General features: G+C 42.0%; 1 protein-coding gene across 1 annotated transcript in view; it reads right to left on the bottom strand.

Moving 5' to 3' along the window:
- Positions 1-10,221: 10,221 nt before the first annotated feature.
- The window catches only part of sema3d (sema domain, immunoglobulin domain (Ig), short basic domain, secreted, (semaphorin) 3D), a 33,361-nt gene continuing 25,706 nt past the window's right edge, over positions 10,222-17,876 (bottom strand). The window contains exons 17-18 of the mRNA XM_008287442.1: positions 17,057-17,196; positions 10,222-11,508 (exon numbers count right to left, since the gene is read on the bottom strand). Coding sequence (XP_008285664.1) covers positions 11,041-11,508; positions 17,057-17,196 — 608 coding nt within the window. The 3' untranslated portion in view covers positions 10,222-11,040. The remainder of the gene's footprint in view (positions 11,509-17,056; positions 17,197-17,876) is intronic.

Raw genomic sequence — 17,876 nt, 5'->3', positions numbered from 1 at the left:
GCGCCTGGGTGCCTCTTGCTATGCAGGCGCTCCTGTTGAAATCTTGCATTGTAGTTGTGAGCAGCTCAGTGAGGTACGGTGGGCATCTGATACAGGCGGCAGATGGAAAACTAATATTTATGACTGGAATGAGCTTTAATGTGGTGGAATTTTGTGTTTTTGCCGTATCTCGGGCAGAAATAGTGAGACACTAAGCATGCATGTGTGTGTTTCTGTGTCGGGAGGCCCTCATGCTGGAAGACAGGAATGCGCCTGCCATGAAGCAACATGACAACCAACATGCACATGGATTTCAGAAAGACATCAAAGACGTAGCCATATGGGTAGGGTTACCGAAACCACAGGAAGGAAGAAGGCAGGAAGGAAGGAGAAAAGAAAGAACGAAATAAAGAAAGTACATAAATATAATACCGTCCATTTTACAGCCTAGTATAAATAATAATCATAATAGACTACCATGTGTCTGCTGGTGATTAAGGGAAGTAATTAGCTAGCAATGAATGTAGAATGAGCTCATTAAGACAAATGCTAGGAGACGGGAGCTTATCGCAGTCAAAGAAGCAGTGGCAGCTTCTCCTTTATGAAAGCACTGAATCATCCGTCATACAAATCTGTTTTTAAAAAAACAGGAAGCTAAGTGAAGACCTGCAGCGATCACCGGGCCGTGACATCAGCTTTATGAATGATGGAGTCGTGTGTGATTTGAAGAGTCATGGAAGTCATTTACAGCCGTGCACGATCGGCCTTCGAAAAATCACTCCTGTGTTTGGAATTCTTGTCTGGGCCATGTGAGCGGCCCCGAGTCTGAAAAGGAATTTCCCTCAAAATGAAGCGTGGCCCTTCAATTCTCTTTACAACTCAAAGTGATTATTACTGAGAGTGCCAGTACTCACAGCTTTTGCTCTGCTGTGCTGTGGTGCCAGCACCACATCTTGTTAGTAGCCGTACAGAGAAATGCGACACATCAAATAGATGTCTATATATATATCCCGGTCTGGCGATGTTATTGCACTCTGCATGCAGTCAGGTCAGAAGCCCTTCAAGCTGTTTGATAGTCTGATTTCTGTCGTTATTCATCCTGCAGTTTCCAGTTTTGTTGTTCCTTCTGGAAGTAAACTTTGCCCAGATTTCGTCTTATGTAATGCTGTTGTGAATTTGGCTTGGCACCTACAGACCTAAATCAAATACCCTTTAGTCTCTATAAAACAGTTCTGTTTGGAACTCATCCACTATAAAAGAGAAAGGAACATTGTGTGTGTTGTTGCAAAATAACAACAGATTTTTTTTGCAAAACAGCCAATGTGGACCTTGTAAAATGGACCAAGGTAAACATGCAGAAGTTCTCTAGCGAATGTTTTGAGTTAAAGGAAACAAAGTGCTTATTCGTTTAGCGGAAACGTACAAATAGAGTCGCCGGCAGTCTCGACTGCGCTTAACAGTATCAAGTGGGAAGCCACAGTGGTGCAGCTGTTACAGTGACAAACATTTCATTTAAGCTTTTGATCTCCCGACGCTGGCAACTCATCACCATTCACACCTCTGATAAATACTTAGAACATACCGAGCGTGCACACACACGGTCACACACGCATACCTTGTTTGTTAATGTGTTAAACATGGCTATGATACATTTCCTGGGTTCCCGCTGCCAAACTTCCACTGCCCTATTCTTTGTAACAGCCACTAGCATTTTAGCTCCACCACACCTTTTGGCATGTCTTTGACAGGTGTGAAGATCTCTTTATCACATTGCCACGGCTATTACTGCAGTCTGAAATTGCAATGGATAGGTGTTTATGCATTTCCGCCTTAATTAAAGGACATTAGATTAAAAAAAATGTACCTAAAATGCTTGTAAGAGTCAGAAAAACGTGTATAAATGGCACAATTGAGCACAAGAAATCAAGGCTACATAGCTGCACACTGCAACGTGCTGAAAAGCTAATAATATCCTGATTAAAAAAGCATGACCAACATCTGAAATACTGTTTCTTGCACATCATTTCATTCCTCACAGTGTCACATACAGCACTGACACTGACAGTTAAAGCACAATTAGCTTGATAAACTGATCAAGTAGTGAACAAATCAAAATCAGTTAATCAAAGAAAATTAAGTTAAACCTCTGAAAATAAAGCTGTTTTAACAGAGCAAAAGTCCACATAATGTGGTGCACTGCACAACAAAGGCTGCCTACATTCTCACACTCCACCAGTGACACCGAATGAGCAAGTAAATCTGACCACGGCAAGAAAAATAAAACTTTTCAACCAGTTGTTGTTTTTTTGGCCGAACAAATGCAACAAATTTCTCACCTCCGAGTCGAGCAGAGGCAGTAGAGTCGAAGGGCAGCATTGCGGGGCGTTGGGTTTCAGCTGTCAGACCCTCGGTGGCATGATGCGATGTGGAATGACTGATGAAGGAGGAGATGCCATCACATGCTACAGGGCTGTGGAGAGATACTAATTCCATTCAAGTATCCACTTTTCTCCCTTACCTCTCTCCTGCTCCACTGCCTCCTTTCCCTCTCCTCACCCTAACACATGATAGCTCTGACCACTTGCCAAGTATCCTACTCACTCTCTAAAATCAATATGCTGAAAGTCTCTCACTCTTTATCTCCGTATCCTTTTCTGTCCCTGTATTACACCGTCCCGCTGTTCCGTTATTTTCCCCCTGCCTTCGTCAGACAAGGACATAAAAACGACTTTATAACCGTAAATCATTACTAATATGTTCTGGAGGATTGAATAGTAGGGGAACAGATGGACACTCCAATGGTTTAATCTCTCTCCGGTAGCTGAACTTTAGGAGTGTCCAACTGTGAAATGCTAGAGAATTGAAGTGAGATACGCCAGTGATGAAATGATGACACAAATATCAAACATGAACACATATTAACTGACTGAAACGGTATGAGAATCAGCCTGTCAGCTGATATCTGTCACATAAATCAGGGGGAATATTTTCCAAATGATATTAGAGCAGCCCATGGGGGTTGCAGAGCAAAACAAGGATAAAGTAAAGATATGTGACCAATTGGAAAACCAGATTAAAAGGCTAAAGGTCAATGAGGTGTGGCATCAAACTGTACTGAAAGCCGTATCCATTTCATGGATACGCATACTGTGTTCGCCCCGGGGATCTGTGGATGCCAGCAGCAATATGAGACACACACACACACACACACATACTAACACACAGTCACACAGACATGCAAACTCAGATTCTCATACACAAACACATAGGGTTAAGAATGTGTTCTGTTCTGTGCACATCCACACACACAGCTGCACCGAACACACCGTAATCCCTGACTCAGCTTGATAGACCGATTCATTAAAATGTAAGATTAACTCTATAATTTGCAAGTCTTGTCTGCGGATCGCATGAACCACACTGTCACTCGACACATTTACACAAGTAGAGTTTTTAATTTGTGCTTCAAATTCTGGGAAACAACAGTAAAAATCTGTCATCAGCGAACAGAGTAAGTCCTTTTTAATGTTTCTCAGAAATAATGTAATTAGTTACTTAGATATTTTTGGAATAACTAGTTAAATAGCTCGGAATTATTAAATTAAAATTGTACAACTGTGAAGTAATGGCTTATGTAAGCTGGGAAAAGCAATGAGGTCAGCATGTAATGTAATTTAGTCTGTGAGGCTGTTACAACTGATAATACTGAAAAATGAAGTGTGTGTGAATTTAGAACTAGTAAAGTAAAGAATGTTTTTACTAAAAGTTTGGCACAATGTTAAAATTACTGAAAAAAATTGTACAAAACACAAGTCAATGATTTGAAGGAATGATTCCTCCACATCAGCCTTATCTCATAAAAATTACATTCCTATGCTAACGTTTGTTTCTGACGCATCACAAATACATTTCTAGATCAACATATCTTTGCCATTTGTTTTACTGCTTCACGCTTTGTCAGCCAGCCAGTCCTATGTTAAAGGGCTAGTGAGGCAGGAAATGGGAAAAAAGCTTCAAATGTGTTGTGAAAAGGTTGTATTTTAAGCCAACCAATAGCATGCACCTAAACCTAACCAGCTTCTAACATGTAGTAATACTGGGAAAGGGTCAGTCTTAACCCAAAGCATGAAGGCCGATTTACGGTGTGAAAGCTTTGACAGCGTACAGGGGACATGCACACGGTTCTATTCATCCTCCAATAGCTGTGTGTTGGTCAGTCTCGTTGCTCTTCGTATCAGTCACAGGTGGCTTTGCACTGTTTACAGACTCTAACAACCAGTTCACAGACTGGGCTGTTCCACTATGTCAGTGTGATCATCCCTGAGGTGTCCTGAGCAGAGTGCAGGGACACAACACAGGATTGGGGGTAAATTTAAAACCATCTACTGTGTTTTGGGTCCATCAAATGGAAAGCTAATCAGAGCACCTCCAGAGTCCGGCAGCAACAATTTCAAAAGCAATTCTTTTCATAATGGATCTGGTTCTGAGGTGTGGATGACTCAGAACCACCTCATAAAGTCTTTCCTTCTGAGAAGCATTTGTTTTAAGCACCGTTTGTTTTCATGGGACATGTGCAGTCAGCGTGTTTACAGTAGGGTTAGTCTTTGTGGTCAGAGGTTCTGGTCTGCATGTGGACCTTCACAGAAGGGTGGATGACAAAATTGATGTCACACGCACACTTGTGGACTGTGAAAGTTCTGTTGCAGGCTTATCTTGACCTGCTAACACAGACTTTGTGACTCTTTCAAACAGCAAGTGTTTCCCACAAGATCATCGTCTAACCTTTCAGGAAGAAGATGTGCTTCTTTCAAAACATACCTGAGAATGCAGTTCAGTTGTGTTGGAACATCGTTTTTGTGAACCCCAGTGTACATATCCAGGAAGTGATTCTTGTATTCTCAATGATCTAAAGTTTAGCATCAACCAAACGTGATCCTTTAGATTATAGTCAGGCTGGTTAATAAAATAACCACTCAAGCATTTGTTTATGTGTATATTCACACCTAAACGTCACATTTGTGGGTCAAATGTGGGCCAACACACTATTAAAGCAACAACATGCAAGAATGTGTTAATATATGCTCAGTGAAACTGACAGGAACCCGACAGCATAAACACATGCTCTCTATATTATGACCTGCTGGGAAGTTGAGCATGGAAGTTGTTTGAAAAGGATATTTTAAGAAAACAAGGGAACCATTTGCACGATGATCTACAAAATCAAGCTTGAAATTTGAGTGCTTTCTTCACACCCAGTCATGGAAAATAGCTGAAAATCCTCCCTGGACCACAAATGTTCTGGAAGATTTCCACGTTTATTGAGCTTGTTAACCTTCATGGCTAAAGGTAGTCTCTTGTGGATTTGGGTTTTCCACAATACAGGGCGGGCATGGGACAGCCACATGGACTGTTGGTAGTCACACACAACACTTGGTCCATTTTCTCTCCAACCTCATTTATTTTTTTACTTTTTGGTCTTTGGGCATTGCCTCTTCCCCAGGAAAATCCATGGCATTTCCTCTGTAGTCCATGCTTTGCAGATCAAACTATAAAGACATGGAACACACCAAAGTTACTATGGAAACAAGAATCTAGGAGAGGAGAGACGAGGAAAACAACAAGGCCAAAAGAGGTTATTGAGCAAAGTTCAGAGTTGATCTGTGGAACATTAGTAGCCAACAGAGCTTATGTAAACCAGATTTCCTGGGAACACAAAGCAACAAAGTGTTGGAGGAGAAAGAAGACTTGCTTCTCCTTGCAGGGTAGCAGCACTGCACCAATCCTGTCTTTGAGAAATCAAATGTGTGGTTGCATTTAGGCAACAAAGGGAACAACATGTCCTTATTATGTTGATAGATAAAATAATCCAGCCACAATAATTATTAGCTGTTTCCATTATACAGTAAATCTGTTATAAAATAAATTCCAGGCTGTCAGTCAGATCTTAGTTTGTTATCAAATCTTAGTAATGTGTCATCATCCCACATTGATTGTCAGTGAGGAGTTTCAGCTCCGTTTAAAGCAATTTAGGTGCTGACAGATGATTCTCTCTTTGAGCATTTAGATGTCTAAAGGTACTATTAGACGCTATTATTTATTAAGTGCAGATATGCTGACGAAAACTGAGCTGGAAAAGAAGCAAACATGGGAACCGTGTATCCCGATTTTAAGATATCAGACTAGACTCTGTATAGAAATCTGTTTTAATTAAGCCATTTTCTAAAGTGGGTAAAAGAAATTGAATCTTTTTTATTTAATCTCAGGACAGACACAGTCCCACTGACAATGAAATTTCATACAATACTGTAATCACATCGATGTTATGATTAATTTGCCAAACTGGAAACCTGATCGCCGCATGAGGAGGTCTGCTCTTCTAAAAATATTTTCCTGTGTCTGCAGAAGAAGATTATCTATAGGTGACCATCTCTGTGGATACATGGGATGGGAAGTTATACAGTGAAGTAAAATAAGTAAATTAAAAGACAAGTTCATTTACAATTTAGAAGAGATTTAAATCAAAATGAATATTGGAAAACATTTTGGATGGAACTATATTTAAAACATCAAAAACATTCCCACGTTTATACACATTTGTAGCTGTGTCACTACAAAATGAAAGATCTTTAGAGGGGAAACAATTATTAGACCAGTTCTATCTTGGACAATCCAATGATTTTATGAGTTGTGCTTGATTCTTAGAATTAATTAGGGATTTTTTTTTTTCTGTCTCACAGAGAAAGTAATCCCAGCTGTAGTAAAGTCCCATTAGTAGCAGCCATGGTTTCACTGCAAAAACACAGACAACAAATTTAGTGGTTACATAAGTTTTCTCATGTTTGAAAATGTCTCACAAGGTTTGTGTGACTGACGTTTTTATGTCGTATGAAATTAAGAACATCCCCATGTGGCAGCGGAGAAAGATTAAACTCAAAGTACGACCACAGGCCGACCAAGCCACATTAAACTGTCACAGAGACAAAGGGTAGCCCTTTATAAGTTCATTTGCAGATCTTTAATATGTTATTATACTCAAGACACTCGCAGGAAAGTCTGCGCTCGTATTGCATGCATTTCTTGAGCTTGGCAGTGCTTCTGATAAAATCTAAAGGAGCATTCGCCAACCTCTGGGACCCTGACAGCAGAGACTTCTGAGCCTGTCAGCATCTTTTGTGATCCCTGACCCCAAAAGAGAACAACATGGGCCTGATCAAAACAGCTGTGTAAGAGGATATGCAAAGTTGCGCTGCACGAAATGGCACAAAATATCCATTAAGCAGTGATTTCCCGACAATCAGCGCAGGAAAACTTATATCCTGATTTAGTCCCGTCTACGTAGAGACTGCCACAGCAATGACAGGAAAGGGGGAGGACAGCTCATTTACACAGGCTTTTAAAGCTGCACAGCAAATGAAAACATCTTTCATAGGGTGTGTTTAGAATATTCACTGCATCCTGCTTGTCCTGCCACAAATGCCGGAGTGAGGAGAGATCACTGGTGCCTGTAAATCAGGCAGAAGGAGCATAGGTAGTCATTAGTCTCAGGGAACAACTGTTTCTGGCTCATGCACACATACCTCTTACCGTCCAACACCCCCAGGCAGCCATCAATACCGCCCAGGCCGACAGGTCCCATACAACACTCGGCCGTCGCCGCCCAGGCCCAGAAGTTCACTGTCAACGGCTGACAAACACACATCTGCACAGCTGTAAATACCCTGTAATATAGAGGCAGAAACACCTCTGTGGTCTGACATCTCAATTCCGCTCTCTTCTTCTTTTTCTCTCTCCCTCTAGTCTTCTTGTCACGGTGGTTGATATCTTGATATCTGGCTCGTTTGCTGTGGGACAGTGTTTTAGTGGAAAACACCTCCGCTTTGAATCCTCGCACCTGGACACACTTTGCATAAACTGACACAAATATGAGCTCACTTGCATCAAGATAATGGAAGCAGACAGAGTGACAGATTCGGGTCAGCGGATATTGCGCTCCGTACGGTCATTTGTACGTGCCAGCTAACACCGAGTGGCGACGCTCGTCTTCTGAGGTGTGCTTGTAGTTGCTCTCTAACCGCTTTAAATCAAAAGAAACACAGGAATGTGTTACCGAGTCACATTAGATCTGACCCAGACTACAGAAAAAAACAGAAAAAACTCCACTGATGGATCGTGAAGGTGAAAACTGAGGCAGTAGGAATCTAACAATCGGTGTTGCGCAAGAAACACAACTGCAAAACAAACCAATTTAAAGCACCTTTTAAATGAGGCCTAACAAGTACAATCTAATTAGAGAGTTCCACAAGTTTCCACACCCGCCACCCACTAGGCCCATGCGAAGTAATCCTGATGTCAGTTACCCATGTGGATCACTACACACGGGAAAATCGCTTTTTACGTATGGACATAGTGGGAAAGAAGTTTACAGGGTGCTAGTGCCTTTGTCTGCGAATACTGTAGGACTCCTCTACGGGGGGTTCCTCCGCAGACTTGCTTGCTCATTACAGCAATCACATCAAATGAGCCACTTCCTTCTAGAAAGTCTGGTTACTTTCCCTGAATTTGGTTTCCTTGTTCAGCCCCTGCTGCTTCTGTCTGCCTTTCTATCACAGCAAGTCATCTTTACTCACTGGCTTTTCTCCAGTCACATGTGAAGGTCAACTCTGAGCACATTAGTATGTTGAGCGAATGTACCGACAAAGAGCTGCACACAAAACCTCTTTACGGGGAAGCACAGGACATTTTACGTCGCAGTCGTGTTGTAATAAGATAGTTTAAAAAAATAACCCGCTGGAAGAATTTGTAATAAAAATGATAAGTTGTTTGAATTAGTTTAATTAGAGTATAACTAGAGATCATTGCTAAATTATGGCATTAACAGGGCGTGGTAAATGTGTAAATAATCGTGATTTCATATCTTTCCTAAGAGTTTTCATAATCGTCCAGGCATTTCATTTTGGAATATTAGAATGTTTTTTTTTTCCTCCTCCTCCCAGTTTTCCTCACCGTCCACCACAGTGAGCTAATTAGTTCATGACATTTTAGACCCATAAAAGTGAAGCACAATAGGAGGAATTATTAAGGGCAGTGCCAGATGAATAAGTGCTATAAACAAAAGTTTGGAAAAGATTAGCACAAATTTTTGTACAAAAGTGACTCAAATGTTCATTGTTTTGTGTTGTTGCCGTGCTTCTCCAACAAATTATCTATTATTATAATGTGCAAAAATGCATTTTATATGTCTATATGTATGTTATATTTAAAAGGTAACGCTCTCCTAAAGCCTATTCTAGTCCTTCCCCGGTGCCCCTTTTGCTGTTTTCTTTTTTGGGACGATGTAGTTTGTTCTTTGCCGCTGACTGATAAATAAACTATAAACGAGCAGGGAGCGCTTGAAATATTCATCGTCTTTGTTACAAGAAACATGTGAAATCACTGTGGAGAGACACAAAAGTGTGTTCGTGTATACATATGCATATAGAGAGCGTGGAGGCAGGATAAAATGGATGTTTATGGAAAAGATGAGGAAAGTTAAATGCCCATTATAGGGGCAGTAATGGGTAATAGTGGCATATTAGGCAAGTAAATGATATATTGATTAATGCATATCTTTAACATCTTTCTACAAGTGTGGGACATATTTTCATTTCTGCATTATTTCAGCAGCTCAGCCAACATGTGATTTAAGAGGTTACTGCTAATTCAGTTAAAACAGAGGACTCCTCCATTCGTGGAAAGATCCTTATCATATCATTAGCAGCATCAAGCTCTGTGTAGGGTATTATCTACATTATTATGTAAGTCTAAATCAGGTCAGCACATTAGGTTGCATAATGCTTCGTTTTTCACGCCGATGTCTTCTCAGCTTTATCGTTTTATTCTAGGAAACCTGTAACTTGTTTGATGGCCATCTTTCACATTTTGCATGGTTTCTCCTGATGAAGCTCACTTTCTCTCTTTCTCTTCACACACACACACACGCACGCACACACACACACACATGCACGCACACACACACACACTTACACTAAACAACAGACCAGCTGGTCCTGAATCATTCTGACATCTGCATACAGTGTACAGGGACTTGTGTTGCTATATCAGGAGAGGCTCAGCTGAACTAACCCTCACCCATTCTGAACATGCCTTCTGTATGCCTGAGAGTGCAGCAATAGATTTTCTGCATATTGATTTTTTTTTTTATCTTTGCACAGAATTTGAATAAACAAGCAATTCAGGGCAAAACAGAGGCTCCGAGACAAATTTATTTAAATAACTTTCAGACAGCACTAATAATGAAAACACTACAGTACATAATAGTAAAAAGGGAATGTACAAAAATATGTCATTTTGTCAGCCAAACATAATACATGATTATTATTATTATCATAGAAATACAAATTGGTAATAAGACTAGAAATGAGCATCCTGTACATATCATATAAATATTTACAGTCATTCGAAATGAATGTGACGTCGTTACAACAAGCAAACTCTTATCTTGTATGTTTTTGCATGACTTCAGTATCTTTTATGGTCATCACATCATCAACTCTGTAGACTGGAAGTTTTATTTATTGAAGTAAATTATTAAAAAAAGGCAGTCAAAGCTGTTCAAATGACCAGTCATGTTAAATCCTTCACCTGGTCAGTAATACTGCAGCTTGAGTTTCAGTCATTTATTCTGATATTCTATCCAAAGCATTTGAAGCATTTTCGTTCTGGAGTTTTATGGAAATTAGCTTGAAAAGAAAATCCCTGAAAAAGATATTTTTCCTCTGAAACAACTGAAGTGATCTTACAAACTGTGGTTGGCAGATAAAAAAAAGAAAAAAAGAAAGTCATATCCACAATGCAATACTGTTTCAAATTGCTTGTCATGTATTTTTAATTACTGGACTTTATATTCATTGCTGGTCTTTCATACCCCATTAACTCGGAGTAAAACTTCGCTCGCTCATCTGACACTGCACTTTTACAGTTTCTTTGTCACGTCGGCTTCATCATTAAAGCAGAGAATTTCCACAGCTACAACCCTTTAATGGTGTTTTCACATCTCTTCCCTCACTGCTTCGCCGTCCTCGCCACTCGCCCTCTCTGCAGTTTGTCTCTCTCCTCTCCCCTCTCTCTGTGGTGCCTCCTGTTCCTGCTCTTCTTCATTTCCTGGATGTGTTTCCACTTGCCAACTCCTCCCAGGCCTCGTCCTCGCGCCCTCGACGACCGCTTGTCCAGCCACAGCGAATCGCAGTACTCTTCCAGGGAGCTGAAGGGAGAGCTCATCACTCTCAGGTAGTCTTTGTAACGCTGACGTGACTCCGCTCCGTGGTGCGGCTCCGCCGCCGGGTCGTCGCTCGGCTTGGGTTTTCTGTCCAGCTGTCCGTGTGTAACAAGTTGTAGCGTGAGGCGGAGGAGGGTGTGGGCGAAGTGCGTGTGCTCCTGAGCCACGCACACGTACACGCCGGCATCTGAGGCATGGAGGGAACGGATCAGGAGGCCTCGGTCAGTGTGAACAACGCGATCGTCCAGTCTGACCTGGGAGACAAAAAGAAACATACAAGAGCTACATTACAAAGGAAAAGGGTCATGAGTTGACAGCTGTGCTCTATTAGGTCAACTGGCCTTGTGCAGGAAAATAAGAGGCCTTTCCAAATTTTTTATGTAACTACAGTCGTCCTCAAATGTATTCATACCCTCCCAATAAAGAAGGAAAACAAACAGCTGGAACTGAAATAGGTTAAAATTGACAAAAGTAATAATAAATAAAAATTTTATGAAAATCATGACATTGCTTTTGAGTTGTGGTTCAACAGAAATATTTAATAAAAAAGAAAACAAGCATGATGGGACCCGTAAACTAATATTTAGTTGAACAACCCTTTGAGCCAATCACTGCAATCAAGTGTTTTCTGTAACTTTCAGTCAGACTTCTGCACCTTTTGGCCCACTGCTCATCAGCAAAGTGCCCTAATTTGACAATTTTGTTTGTTTTTTCAAATTATTCTTTTCAACCTCAATTCAAAAGCAATGACTCATTTCGCTAAATTATAATTTAGCAAATTTTATTTATTATTACTTTTTTCAGTTTCTAGTTATTTGAGTGACTACTGGGAATTTTGCCTTTTCTTTAATGGAGGGGTATAAATCTTGAGGAAACTCTGAGTCTCTCTCTCCCCTCCCAAACAATGAATCAGGCTGATTGCACATCACCACTCTCTTGATACCTCCCACTCTCTTTACACACTTGCGTTTTTCATGCAAGATTTGCATCCAAGGTGTGTTAACAAGGTAATGACCCCTGAAACAGGAAGCATATTGAATTTGGGTGCGGTGAGCATCACCCACAGCGTCGGGGAGCCAGAGGTCATTACGTGGTGTGGAGAGATATTCACATGCATAATGAGCGTAAGGCAGCAAGTGCCAGCGAGAGAGAGCGTATGCGCTTGTCGTTAAGGTGTAAGGCCAAGTAGCATGCTAATGTTTATGGTCCGCTTTTCGTTTCAGCATCCGCCGCGATTCGTCAGCTGCTGTCAAGGGCCTAAAACAACACAGCTGCATCGAGAGGGCCGGAGAGTGAGTGTCCGGCATGTGTGTGCCTGTGTGGCTGCTTCAAAAGCATACCTCCCACAGCCCCGCTCCGACCCCCTCTAGGTGCAACTGATAAGAAAGCCAGAATATTACCACGGATTTGCACAAATGTTGCGCTGTGCTGGTGCGTGTGCTTTCCAGGCCTGACACTGATGATGTGTCGTCCAGGCAGAGGCAGACCCGCCGGCCTCAGAGCCTCCCTGGACGTTGACCTTTGCACACATTAGACTCACCAGTCTGTCTCCCGTCACATTCTTTGTTTCCTGGCACACCTGACTGCCTTGACACAAACACATGGCCGGCATATTAAAAACGTAAAAAATCTCACTTGAGCTATTCTGTAAATCAGTATTTATGTGCGCCTTTTTAGACATCCCCTCTCTGCTATCCCCCAATCAAGGCATCTGTGACTAAACAGCAATGCCAGACATTTAAACTTACCCAGATGGTCTGTCTTTATTTGTGTGCCGGTGTCTGTGTGTATCTGGGTGTGTGATTAAACCAGCAAACGTAGCTTTCGAGAGCATCGTACAGCGTTCTGTGTTTGCAGACAAGCTTAGATGCACATTTGTGTGTTTGAACAATTTTAAATGCATCTGATGTAATCCAATGAAACAGGACTTTTAATAGTAGAAAAAAGCTGTTAAGCATTTCCTCAGTTTGCCTTTCGGTTAACCCGATGCCTCAAGTATTAGATAAATACCTTCTCATGCTTTTAGGAAGTTGCTATAATGAACGCTATGCATCACATTCAACATGATCCATGCTTTTCCTATTAGCAATTTTCTAATAGGCTAGCATTCCAGGCTCCAGGAGGTGAACGCACTCACAAACAGACGAACACACACACAAACACAAGCACGCTGTGAGGAAGACAGCTACATTTCTTCCAGCTCACATCTTTAATAGCTGAGTTTTACAAGGGGATAAGAAGAGAGAAAGTATTAGAGAGCGCTGCGAACAGCTGGCTGAGGATGCCTTTATCAAAACCAAAAACACAGAGAGGGGAGAGGGAGAGAAAAACAAGTGTGGGAAATTGCGAAGACGGCACGAAAGACGTGAGGAAACAAAGTGCGTGAGCTGTGGAGCGTGGAGGCAGGAAGTGAGGAGAGATTAAGGTGGGACTGATGAGGAGGGTCGAGGAACAGGGGCTGAAAAGGGGGATGACAGACGGAAGGAAACGGAGTGGGAAGAAAAGCACCGAGAGTGAGAGGTTGGAATGAGGCAGGCACTGAAATGATCACCTGCTGGCACAACTGTGAGAACAGGTAGACCACCTCGCACCGCAAGAAAGACAGACCACAGCTACAAAACCCAACCACAATGTGACATGTTTGGACCAAATAAGTGCAACAGCTCGAGATATTTTTATATTTTTTTTTGCTGATATCCAGTATGCTCATATTTTCATTCTGGCTGATACGCACACATGCAGATTTTTTTTTCCAGCTAATTGCAGAAAAAATCAGGTCTCTCTCATAGACTGTATAAAAGGTGGACGTAGCTACCGTGACGTCACCCGTTGGTTTCTGCACTGAGAAAATGAAGCCAGGGTTTTGCTACTTCCTGGTTGACATCTTGGATTTTTGGAGCCAGTGATGCAAAAATCTTCGGAGGGGGGCGGAGCCATAAGAGCAGCGATTGGTCAGACGGATTGAGAGGCGGGCCCTCTCTGCCCGCCCACATTTACCACTTTCTGCTCGCTTCGTCTGCATCGTCGCTGCCGACTGTCAATCAAGCCAGCCACGCCCCTTGCCCCGCAAAATGTTGACGATTTTTTAAAAATTCAGTATTGATTTATTTTCAGATTGGCCACCTGATCTCTGGATTTGATTATGAAAACTAATAAGAAAAAAATCCTGATCTGTAGGAATGCAGTATTTCGTGATCTGTGATCACTTCTTTTCCAATTCATTTCTATGGGAGCCAGGGCTTTTTGGAGCCAGGACTAGTGGATGTAGGGATATTGCAGGTTTTTGACACTTCCGGGTTGGCTTCATTTTTCAGGGCCGGTTGCTACGTCCATCTTTTATACAGTCTATGGTCTCTCTCTTCCCCTAGTGGAATTAAACTGGTATTATACCTACTTTTATCTTTTTGGCAGGTGCATACATAAAATGCAATACTTTTGATAAAGGGAAAGCAAATAATTTGTGTAACATTTTCAAACAAATCTGTAAACTTTTAGTCTGAGAGGCATAAAATGCTTGTCAAAGTCCATCATGAGCCACTGAAACTTCATTTTTAAACCTTTATAAATCAATACCACTGATGTCACCTCACATCCCTGCACATAACATTAGTTCTAAAAATATTTTTTGCACATCTTCAAAGCAGCAAAGCTCAGGTAAAGACACTGAAAAACATGTTGTGCTACATAGTTCAAACAAAGACGCCCACACAACAACACTGTGTCGTCCAACACCTGAAAAAATTCACTCAGGGTGTGTTTCTCTGACCTTTAGCTTCGTGTTTTTGACTCGATCTCCTTCACTTTGTGCTGACTGTCAGCTGTGTTTCTGTAGCTCAGTCTCGCACTTTCTGCAAACGTGCACGTCCCTCCAAAGAAGCAAGAATGATTGTTCACTGAATGTTATTAAATGTCAGTTTAGGTCAAGTGTATTAAGTTAACAATGTGCAATCTGTGCCTCACTTTCCTTTCTGTCCTGGCTGTTCCATCTACAAACATTGGAGACGTTCCCTGCCAAAGAATTTAATTTATTTATTCATTTAATGGCTGTTATGCTCTAAAGACGTGTTCCCCTTAAGACATTTTCTGAATCCTAATGAACAGTTTGGTTTGTTTTCTTATTCTCTCACTTTCCAAACACCAAACCAGCAGTTTTAAGTTTTATATAATGATTAACATTTGTCAGGATGACAGGTTTTCATAAAAAGTTTTTGCCGTTACCGCCCAGCCTGAGTCTGCACTCTTATTTAAATAATGGATCAGAAAGATGGAGGGGGAAAAAAAAATGTCCTAAGCTGCCAGTTAGTCCAGATGGTGGTTCTTCCTACCTTTTCCTTGGCAGAGAAGACCGTGAGATAACGTTTCAGTCACCTTGAAATGAATTTATTTGCATATTCCAATAAATCAAACCTCTCGGACACTCATCCGGACCAACAAACCCGCCGCTAATCCATCATGTTTGTTTAGCTTCCGTGTCTATCGCATGACAATCCTGAGGGAGGAAGAACTCCTGCATTCACTCCTTCATCACTTTGTCTTGAGTACAATAGGTCACATATCATCGCACGCCTAGACACACAAACACAGAAAACACCCCGTTGTGTTCATTACCCCGAAACACATGGCCGTCCCCGGGGAGTGCGCTGTTATGATTTCCGCTGTAGGTGTTCATAAAGAAACACACACACACACATGCACACAAAGAGAAAAAAAAAAACACAGGGCTCACTGCTGTGAAAGCCTGTAAAGCAACACATGGGTCTTTAGTGGCCTCTGCACCTGTCAGTGTGCTTACATTCGCCCCTGAGAGCGAGGACATGGGGACGGCGGTGGGAGTAAATCAGTATAGTGGGAAGTGGGGATGAGCAGCGAGCGGGTGGAGCGGCGAGAGGGCCACTCGCAGTGGGTGTAGGATGGTTTGTGTGTTTGGATAGGGGAGGTGGAAGGGGAGAGCGCCGAGGTGCTGAGTAAGCACGTCTCTGTTGTCTCATTCAGGAGACGAGTGTCATCATCAATGAGTTCCTTTCTACACTTCAAATACAAACACATTACCTCTCCGGTCCTTGTGTGTCTTTGCTTGTCCAACCTATTGTCATCCAGACTTCTAGCCGGACTCAAATTGTTTTAATTACTTTGCAGCAGCTGGGAACTCATTTTCTGTGCGAGGACAATCTGTGTTCTGATCCACCGCTGCATTTCTCTACCCAGAAAACATACATTAAAAGAGAACGTACAGTCTCCTTTGAACATCCATAATTGGCCAAAAACAAAAGCAGTCCTCCAGCATGAGCACTTCTTGTGTTACTCAATAAGGTTAAATGCAGGGTAAATTGTAACTCATGCTTTTTTTTTTATCTCCATCTTTCACGTGAGATAGATGATGTCCCATCCCCAACCCCAAGGGAGAGTCTGCTTTAAGTCATTCCTCACCTTCCTCACAGACACAAGAGCTGAAAAACGTCCTTAGAAAGCTCTGGACGCTCATAAACATTAGCACGGGCTGCAGCGATGTGATTTGTGGCACAAACAGTTGTTAAAGAGTTCAAGACTCGAAGCTCAGAGCCAGCGAGGCTGAAGTCAAGCGTGATGTTTTTGAACACTGGGAAGCAGTTATGTAAAAACTCAGTCTCTGGCTCTGTAACTCCTCTGCTTTGTGACCTGGCTTGAAAAAAAAAGTAACCCCCCTCAGGTGCAACAACAAAAAAAACTGTTTCCACCTTCAGATTTCAGCAAGAAAGCAGAGTAAAAGAAAAGGACAGAGGAGAAGGAATGATTTGAGAAAACGTGTGCAGATGAGTCTCTGACCTCCTCCCTGCGATCGGATCCAGGTCTTTGTCTGTACCATCGAATCTGAGCCTGTTGAGATTTGGGGATGCACTCGAGGAAAGTGGAGTTGCTCTGAACCCCGAAGAGAACTCTCTCCTCCACGCGTCCCCCGCCAAGACCTGAAGAAAACAGGACTGTCGTTCATCCAAGAATATGTGCTCTGGTTCCAACAAACACATGTCATGCGTGTTCCCAACAGTAACTGGATAAGTGATGACTACATATACATGTATAATACAGGTTTTATGCACTTAAAAAGAGGATAGATTGAAACTTAATGCCAAATAGCACAAATCCTCTGAAGTACACTTGCACAGAGTTTTTCTAGCTACAAGGAGGTTGTTCTATGAGTTTTGGAGGACTTGCCACAGCTCTTCTGTGTGTTTAGATCGTCTCTTTACACAGACTGTCTCTGTGATTTTGATGTCAGACCTCTGTCGGGACACTACTATCTGTTGCAGGACTTGTTGTTTTTCTTGTCTCTGATGATGCAGACTGGTGACACATGATAGAAAAAACCTGATCCCTTAACCTTTACAGGAATCTGGTGGCCCTGTTGTGTTGTAGGGGGCATTTTGCTGGTATGATTTAGCTCCACTTAGAGCAGAGGTGTCAAACTCTGGCCCGCGGGCCAAATTTGGCCCTCTTTGTAATTATATTTGGCCCGCGAGACAATACCAAATAACTACTAGAGCTGCCCCCGGTATTATACTGTACAGCGCATTCACCGCTAATACTACAAATCCCATAATGCCCTGTTGTTGTTTTGGCACGTCAATCAGGACAGGACCCAGAAACT

Source organism: Stegastes partitus, unplaced genomic scaffold, assembly GCF_000690725.1.
Source record: "Stegastes partitus isolate 25-593 unplaced genomic scaffold, Stegastes_partitus-1.0.2 Scaffold501, whole genome shotgun sequence".
Taxonomy (NCBI): Eukaryota; Metazoa; Chordata; class Actinopteri; family Pomacentridae; genus Stegastes; species Stegastes partitus.
Note: the sequence above shows the minus strand (reverse complement) of the source record. Positions and strands in the feature narration are given on the sequence as shown.